This window comes from Labrus bergylta, chromosome 17 (assembly GCF_963930695.1).
Source record: "Labrus bergylta chromosome 17, fLabBer1.1, whole genome shotgun sequence".
NCBI classification, from domain to species: Eukaryota; Metazoa; Chordata; class Actinopteri; order Labriformes; family Labridae; genus Labrus; species Labrus bergylta.
In genome coordinates this window covers 8,932,907-8,942,567 of record NC_089211.1, presented here as the reverse complement: position 1 = coordinate 8,942,567, position 9,661 = coordinate 8,932,907, and the positions used below count along the sequence as shown (strand labels likewise).

Here is a 9,661-nt window from a genome sequence, read left to right as displayed (position 1 = left end):
AAACGAGTATGGAGAGCAGTGAGGGCCTGGTCCACTATCACATTAAAATAATTATTCGCCCAGCTGCGCACCGCCAAGATTTTGTAACAACACGGACGGGTTTGCGCCGACATCTTTGCAATGATTGGCTACAGGGCCCGGAAGTACTTTATTCAGGCTGTGTTGAGCGCTCGCGCTCTGACTGCAGTCAGTGTGAAATGTCTCGACGTTCGCAGGGGCTGTGCTCACCGGCCGCAAGCAGCATGAATCAGGTTCTCATGACAGCTTGCGTCGCAGATTTACCCCTCGCCCCCTTCCTCCAAATGTTTTTATTGCAGATCTAAATGAATCACACAAATGACATATTTGGGATCCGAAACGGCGAATTTCGCCGAAAGGTGACAAGTTCGCACCCCTGTTAAGTGGATGAATTGGATGAATATTGTCTTTGGTGCTCAAACTGGCTATAATTAAAGGGGCAACGGCTGAAATCTTGCCTAGGGCACCAAAATGGTTAGGGCCAGCTCTGCCTAACACACACAGACAAACACACATCTAAAGGCTCTCTCTTGAATAAAAAAAATCACACGTGCGTGCGTTCGTCAGCAGGTCAGGTTGTGTGTAGTACTTAGACAACGTACGTGCGTGTGTACGCGTGGATAAAAGCGTCTGCTAAGAATTGAGGATACCTCTCTTGTGAAGAGAGGTATCCTCTGGTGTAGAAAGACCACACATACAGAGATCGAACAGTGAGAGGCGACTGCTTTTATCGACCCTACACTTACACAGATGTTGCAGAGCATGCTGGGAGTGTTTCTGCAGGGCAGGGCATGCTGGGAGTAAGAGTCATTTAAAGTACTCATACTCAGGCTTCTGTGGCTACAGGCCGGACCTTTGTTTCAACACATGGAGATCCCAACAGAACATTATTATTATTAAGTAATAATTAGAATGGTGGCAACAATAACACAACAAAGAAATCAAATCAAATCAAAAAGGAGAAGAAAAAGAGTTTTAGTAATATCAAAAATAACTAATTAATGTTGAGAAGACTGTCGACTTAAATTCAGAGTATTTTAGAGAATGGATGACAACAAGGATTTAAAATAATAATAATAATAAAATAAATAATATGATATAATATAATAGGTCTTATAATTTATAATAACATTCGTAACAAATATGATAGTAAAGAAAAAGAAGAAAAAAATAATCATTTTGTGTATTTACGTAATGGCTTTGAACAGGAAAATAAATACATTAATTAATAGATAGAAAATAAATGTTTCTGTATATATAATAGGTCAGTACAATTTATAATAACAATAGTAAAAAAAACAAATAAAATAAAAATGTAATTTAATTTTAGAAATCAATCGATATAAATGAGTGAGTGATTGTGTTTGGGTATGGCATCACCAGCTGGTTTGGTGTTTTAACAGTAAAATCTAAAGCTCAGATCCTCAGCCTGGTTAAGACAGCAGGCAAGATCATGGGAATGCGTGCCCCTCTTACCCCCCAGGATCTTTTGAGCAGGCCACAATCACACAGGCCAACAGCATCTTATCGGACACTTCCCATGTATTGCAATCCGAATATGTTTCGCTGAACTCAGGGAGAAGGTACAGGGATCCTCTGTGCAAACACAACCGCTTCAAAAACTCACTAGTCCCTTTTTCAGTTAAGCTCATTAATGAGCAAAAAATAGAGGATGAACGGAAAACCAGGAGGCCCCCAATGTACCGATAACTGTAGACATGTATGTATGTATGAAACTGTCTGGAGTGGCATGTGTACATGTGTGCATGCGCCTGTGACTGTAGGAGTGAGTGTGTGTATGTGCATGTGTGTATGGATACGTAAGCAGACGCTTGGGTGAACTGTAGCACGGATAAGCTAAATGTTTTTGCACATTTGTAATTACTGTTTTTATATTGTTTTCGATGTATTGTCCATGCAGCAATTTCCCAGCATCCGAGACAAATTTCTCCCTCGGGAGACAAATAAAGAAACTTTGAACCTTGAACCTTGTTATTTGGTGAAAAAGTTTGAAGAAGGGGCCGAGATAATTAAATAAAAATATGTTTTATGTCACAAAAGAAAAACGAAAATAATTAATAATAGAGAAATGAAAAAGTTACAATATGTAATACATACATCAGCTTGTTCAGTTCAGTGGTAGCGGCAGGAACAAAAATGTGTAAGTACTGCTCTGTTCTGCAGCGTGGGACTGAACACCTCCATCCTTTACGGGATGTTTGAGTCCATGAAAAGCGCTCAGTCTGTAGCCTCCATAAGGGGAACTTAAAGGTGTTTAGGTCTTCTTATATTCAGTCAATGTTGAGAGCCAGTCTTTAGTCATCATTCAGTCCAGGAAGTTGCAATGTTGCGATCGCAACAATTAACGAGCTATACGTCACCGAAGTTTGGTGACCATTGACCAAACTCACTTCCTTGTTTATATGCAGACATGTCTGACACAAACGTCACACATTTACCTACAAAAATTACAGCTAAGAACCGTGCAAAGCAACTCCCTGATGTTCTGCACGGAAGCAGGGGTCAACTGTTTTGCACCCCGTGCAGCGTTGTGGTGGAACACAAACAAAAGTCATCGATCTACCTCAAAACACACAGGAGGAGAATGACTGAGACGCACGGACAACATACAAGACAAATTACAGTGACAGAGGCTGCTGCATCCAGATCGATTACAGCTGCTGAAAGAAGCAAGGCGAGTTAAATAAATAAGCATGGACAGAGCTTGTCTGATTGGATTGAACAACTAGGAGCACCAACAGAGGGGATTGTGTTATACAGCACAGATCCTCTGAGTTTGGCAAATCAGCCCTCTCTATTAGAGCTACACATTTTTGGAACTCCATACAGAGTAAAATCAGAGAGTGCTGTAGCTTTGCTGAATTTAAATTTAAAATCAAATCGTGGCTCAAATTAACTCAAACATGTCCTCATCACACATAAACACATTTTCATGAACTCTGTTTGATAATGCTGTGTATTGATACAGAATGTTATTATGGCTTTGTTGTTGTGGTGTATTGGAGATATATGTTGCGGTATAGCAGTTTTTTTTTGTGTTGTTTTTAAAGTCAAGTGCTCTTAGCCTATTATTGTTTTAATATAATGTGTGGACTGGTGTAATGCCATTGTTCAGTGGTTGTGTACTGTCTTACTGTTGTGAAGATGTTGTTAGTGTATGTTTTGTTTCTTCACAGAGACATTGTCTCTGTCTCCTGCCCAGGGAACACAGAAGTAAATTAGCTTATAGCTAACTCTGGTACAGCTAATTGGCTGTACACCATCCCTTTCAAAATAAACAAATAAAAAAATAAAAAAATAAATAAGATTGCTGTTAGGTGGGGTTTGTTTCTAATGTATAAATCTAATGAAGAAATCGTGAAACAGACTGGAGATTATAACACCATTTAATCGGCCGAGGTCAGACAACTTCATCAAACAAGCATGCTTCCAAATCACTTGACTGACAAAGTGCTGACAAAGTAACAGTGTTCACAGTGCTGCTTATATTCTGTCAAAAAGGTGCAACCCACAAATTCCTTTCTATTTGGGTGCATCACCATAAACAATAAAGATGACATGACACTGATTTGTATACGTATCAGATGTAGACTCTCTGTCTAGCAAACTGTTGCTGACAACATATAGTTGGCTCCTCTCCATATATAGATCTGCTACTACTTAGGTGCTTCGCTCATATAAGGTTACAGCTTCAGACACCTAAAGGTAGGAGTGTTAACAGGTGGTAGACAGACTTGAATAATACATTTCACGAAGTTACCAAGATGAATGAATTTCATGAAAATTCGTCCTAACAATTACGATACAAACGGTGTGTGTGTGTGTGTGTGTGTGTGTGTGTGTGTGTGTGTGTGTGTGTGTGTGTGTGAGGGTGTGTGTGTGTGTGTGTGTGTCTGTGTGTATGTGTGTGTGTGTGTTTGTGTGTGTGTGTGTGTGTGTGTGTGTGTGTGTGTGTGAGGGTGTGAGGGTGTGTGTGTGTGTGTGTGTGTGTGAGGGTGTGTGTGTGTGTATGTGTGTGTGTGTGTGTGTGTTTGTGTGTGTGTGTGTGTGTGTGTGTGTGTGTGTGTGTGTGTGTGAGGGTGTGTGTGTGTGTATGTGTGTGTGTGTGTGTGTGTGTTTGTGTGTGTGTGTGTGTGTGTGTGTGTGTGTGTGAGGGTGGGTGTGTGTGTGTATGTGTGTGTGTGTGTGTGTGTGTGTGTGTGTGTGTGTGTGTGTGTGTGTGTGTGTGTGTGTGTGTGTGTGTGTGAGAGAGGGAGAAGTCACTGAGTGAGGGAGAGGAATATGTAACTTCACAAAGTTAAAGGCTCTGCTCAGGTTAAAAATATAGGCATCACTCAATCACATCGAAGTGTGTGTAAGAAAATCGTTTGCTTGCTGCCGCAATTTAATTGCAAAAAAACGTCTAAAAACATTGCAACTTGCATCGAAATATTCTTTAAAAGCTGCCGCAAAATCAATCATTTTAGGCCGCAACAATCCCCCAAAAAGTCCAGAAACTCCTGGAGGGACTGATCATTCAGACTTATTGTTGTGAAAAATGAATAATTGGCCCTGATTGTCATTTGGTGTGAAACTGCATAAAGTGCTTTCATTAACAGATCCCGTTTGGATCTCTTTGTAGATGTTTTCTGGTTTTTGATCGAATGTCTTCACCTTTCAACAGAAACACCACAACCAGGTATGACCACATCACCTGCAAACACCTGCTCCGTTCAGGGTCTCCTACCATCTACCAGCCGACACCAAAGAAAGAGAAAATTGGAACCATAAAAAGAATGACTCTTGGTGAAAAAAATCCAACTAAAGTACACAAAACTATCCTGCTTGTGGGAGAAACAGCAACGGGAAAATCTACTCTGATCAACGCTCTGGTCAACTACGCCATGGGAGTGACGTGGGAGGACAATGTCTGGTTTGAGATCGTAGAGGACGAGAAGAAGCAATCACAGAGTCAAGAGGAGGATGAAGAATGTGATGAGAAATGTGAAAGTCAGACATCAGATGTGATCGTGTACGAGATCTTTGGCTTTGAAGATAAAACTCTGCCCTACTCTCTGACCATCATTGATACTCCTGGATATGGAGATACCAGAGGGCCTAAATATGATGACGCCATCTCTTCTAGATTAACTGACGTGTTCCGCTCACAGTACGGAGTTCATGAGATGAATGTCGTGGGTCTGGTGCTGAAAGCGAGCGAGAATCGACTAAGTGACCGTCTGTGGTACGTCTTTGATTCAGTGGCGTCTCTGTTTGGAAAAGACATGGAGAACAACATCGTCTGTCTCATCACACACTCAGATGGAGGGACACCTGAAAATGTTCTTGACGCTCTCAATGCTGCAAACATCAAGTGTGCCAAAGATGAAAATAATCAGCCTGTTCACTTCCTGTTTAATAACCTACAAAATAAAGAGAGAACAAAGAAAACTAGATTCCTTAAAATTGCACATGAAACAACGATGGAAGGAATGTCAGAGTTTGGAGAGTTTCTGCTTAAAAAAGCTCCACAACAGCTGAAGACAACTGTGGCCGTTCTGGATGAACGCATCAGACTGACAGCAAGCATCCAAAACCTGCAAGAGCGAGTTAAGCTGATTGAATTTCAACAGAAAGAAATCCAACAGACTCAGGAAGCCCTGAGGAAACATGAACAAGAGATGAAGAGCAATGAGAACTTCACTGTAGAAGTTGACGAGCCCTACAAAGTTAAAGAACCTATCAGCGGTGGAATGTGGGCGTTGGTGTTTTATGAAGGAGCTGTGTCCTGTAATGTCTGTGAGGAGAACTGTCACTACCCTGGATGCACAATGGCCTGGTATCCCAGTTTCTGTGAGGTGATGAAAAAAAGTCGCTGCACTGTATGTACAGGGAAATGCCCTGTGTCAGATCATGTGAAGGAAAAGTGGAGATATGTGACTGAGACATGGAAAGGGACAAAAACTCTTCAAGATGTGAAAAATAAGTTTGACCAAAGTAAAGCAGACTGCAAAGAGAAAACAAGCCTTCTGGAAACAGTTCAGAAGAAAATGGACGAACTTAAAAAGGAAAAAGATCAGTGGTTGGAAGAGTCCTTCCAGCATGTTGTCAAACTGGAGCAGATCGCTCTGAATGTTGATTCACTGTCCATTCATATCCATCTGGACTTCCTGATTGAGAAGATGAAGGAGAACAGTGATAGGTTTGAAGAGGAGGTCCAGAAACTGGAGGAGATAAAGAGTCGAGTGAATAAAGGAACCAGAGCAGGGCTGGCGTACATGCTCGGTAGACTGACTGCATCTGCTGGCAGAGCATTTAAATAAATGTTGGAGTAAGTGAACAAGATCATTTTGAGAAGCTCTGATTCAAACACGATGATCTTGTTGATACAAACTTTAAATCATAGCAAAGATTTAATCATGATATTAATGCTCCACATAAACTTAAATGTAATCACATTGTAAATTTAACATTTGTAATTCCTTCTAGTTTATTATTCACCAACAAAACTTTCATTCTTATATATTAGAGAGAGAGAGAATCTGACTTAAAATATTTGATAGTGTCATCCAGCCCATTGAACTGTACGGTAGTGAAGTATGGGGTCCACTCAGACATCAGAGCTACACACGCTGGGACAATCAGCCAACAGAATCTTTACACGCTGAATTCTGCACACACATTTTACACGTACACAGAAACACACCAACACATGCATGCAGAGCAGAATTAGGCAGATACCCACTGATCATTCACAAGGGATCACTCAACTTTTAGAACCATCTGACATCCAGCCCCACAGACACCATCCTCTCCAAAGCCCTCCAGACTCAAGAGCCCAGAAAAGAGTCCCCTATGTCAGTTGGTACTGAGGCTAACTGCCCCCCGTCAGACCCGTCTCTCTACTGTCAGAGATAGAAAGCAGAGACTGATCCTCACCAGGTACAAGCCCAGTGACCACAAACTGGCAAACAGGAAGACACAAAAAACCATGGCAACCCAAAGAAAACAGAACATGTGGTCACTGTTGGACAGGTGAGGTGGAGACAGAGATGCACTCCTACGTTTGATGAAACAAGGAACTTTTATTCATCACAGATTTCAAAGAGCTCAATGAACTCTCCAAAATACAAATACTCCTAGGAGAAGGAGACAGGGCATATCCTGCTGCCCAAAATGTTTTAACTTGCCACAACCTGAGGGACAATGATCAACACACACACACATTTGTATATTTATCCACTTACTATATAATCAATGTTAATGTTGTGTAAATATTCATATTACTGTTTATTGTGTACTGTCCAAATATTTGGACACATTTTATTTTATGCTTTGGCAATGTTCATTTGAAATTCATGCCAATAAAGCCCCTTTGAATTGAATTGAATTGAATTGAGAGAGAGGGAGAGAGAGAGAGAACGAACAACACATGTAGAGCAGAACTCGGCCAATATCCCCTCCTCCTCAAAATACAAAAAAGAGCACTCAAATTCTATGAACACCTAAAAACAAGTTAAACCCAGTCCTACCATCACATCGCCTTGAGCTGCCGAGAGCTGAAGCCAGAGAAAAGTCCCCTCAACCAGCTGGTCCAGAGGCTGTCCAGCAACACCTGTATACTACCAAACCAGGCTCAGGACCCTAATACCCCCCAGATTAGACCAAACCAGCCTGAAGACCCCAACATCCCCCTGATTCAATCAAATCAAATTATCGAAAAAGAAAATTACATCAAATATTGGAAGGAAACAACTCATAAACAGATTAAAATGTTATTGTGATCTAAACAGAGAATACTGTTGAAAGATCAGAAAGAGTTTTGCAATTGTTGAATTTGTTTTTACCATATATGTTATTTTTCTTTTATTATCATTTAATCCATTTATCATTTAATTCATATGTCATGTAGTCAGAACTATTTTTTTTTTGGCTTTTACATATCCTGTCAATCCTGCACACATCCGCAGTGCCTATGCATCTGTGAGGTCAGGATAAGTGTGCCATACTTTGAGCAAAAACACATACGAGCACGTTGGTGTATAGTGTTTCTGCCAATCTGCATGGTTTACGGTCTCAAGCTAAAACCACATATGAAGTTGGTCTCACCGGTGGATGTATCATGCTTCTGCGAATCTGCATTGTTGAGGTTTTACAGAACCTTTGAAAAAAGTTTGCCTATAAAAATGCTGTGGAAAAGCTGATCGGGGGTTTTTTTTACTTTTTCTAAAGGACTCCACGTCACTCTGACTTTTAAATCCTTGTTTTGGGACTTAGTCTCTGAGACCAACATCTTTTAGAACCTCAAGTGTCTACACGCTCAGGTTTAAACTTTTCAATTTGTATTTTACTTTTACTTTTTAAATGTTTATATTTTGACTTTTACTGTTTGGATTTAAATTTTGAATATCTTTTTTCAGTTTTTTCAATAAATTTTCTGAAACTTTTTGAAACCATTTTCTGACTCATCATTCACACCACAAAGACCGGAGCCTCTCTTAAGGACGCCCTGTGAACCTTGGGAGGTAAGTATGAGCAGTCACACCACGGCACACTTCTACTGACTTTTACTACACACCTCATACACACCTAGCATCCGAGTGAGGAGAGTTGCAGTTAATCCCTCTCCGGGGGTGAGAGCCTCCGGGGGCTAATCTAGGGTCCTGAATCAAGGATTATACTTGAATCTAATTATTCTAGAAATGAATGTTAGACAGATAATCATAGGGCTGTGGTTATATAAGTCTTCTCTTCTCGACAGGGTGTTAGCGGAGTAACTTTACATAGCTCCAGGTACTAGGTGTTGAAGAAATTACTAAGACTTGACTACATTCAGTAACACTCAGTTGACTCAGATGGTTTACGTTGATGAAAGTTTATACATAAGAAGAATACTCGAGAAGACATGATTCAACATCACACTTCTGTACTCGTGTCTTGCTCAATCACATCTGCAGAACTTTTCGAAAGGCATCGCATATATCCTAAAGACATTACCATTATCAGGGTCATGTCACATTGACCCACCTAGACTAATCTGTGACGTCAATAACACTGGAGCAGACAATAAGTCTACCAAACATCCTTGCAGATATCAGGAAAAACAGTTGACACTCTCTAACCTGTACTTGGTGTTATCATAACAGCTGAACTCTTATCAGGTCTGACTGACATTAGAGAACAGTGAATAAACCTAATTACGTCTGTACATTATAATCTAAATAACTACAGAAATTCCACCACACCAGGAGAGAGTAGACTAGCAGCTGGTAGGGAGCGAGCCCTCACATAGTTCTAGTTCTTCAGGGTAAACTAATGAGCTGTTAAAACCAGTAGTAATCGGTTATAACAAGTTTTAACCGGTTCACACTGGCTCTCCTCGAAACAGGCTGACAAACATCCTTTTTAAATTCTGTTTGTGATTGCAGGTACTGTTTGATAAAGGTTATTTTTTAATGTCTGGTATCAAACCTTAAAATTACCCTATAGCCTATTGATTGATTACTTTAACATTTGTTGCAAGAAACTTCTTCTTATGAATATTGAAATGCTGTCATATTTATGTGGAAAAGTTTAGTATGACATAGGAAAATGTCTCTACTTCTGATCAAAATAAAATGATGCAAAATAGTATGGTCAGTTA

At 40.3% G+C, this 9,661-nt stretch overlaps 1 protein-coding gene across 1 annotated transcript in view; it reads left to right on the top strand.

Moving 5' to 3' along the window:
- The window catches only part of LOC109986305 (uncharacterized), an 11,652-nt gene extending 3,178 nt beyond the window's left edge, over window positions 1-8,474 (top strand). The window contains exon 3 of the mRNA XM_020636913.3: window positions 4,703-8,474. Coding sequence (XP_020492569.2) covers window positions 4,703-6,341 — 1,639 coding nt within the window. The 3' untranslated portion in view covers window positions 6,342-8,474. The remainder of the gene's footprint in view (window positions 1-4,702) is intronic.
- Window positions 8,475-9,661: the final 1,187 nt, after the last annotated feature.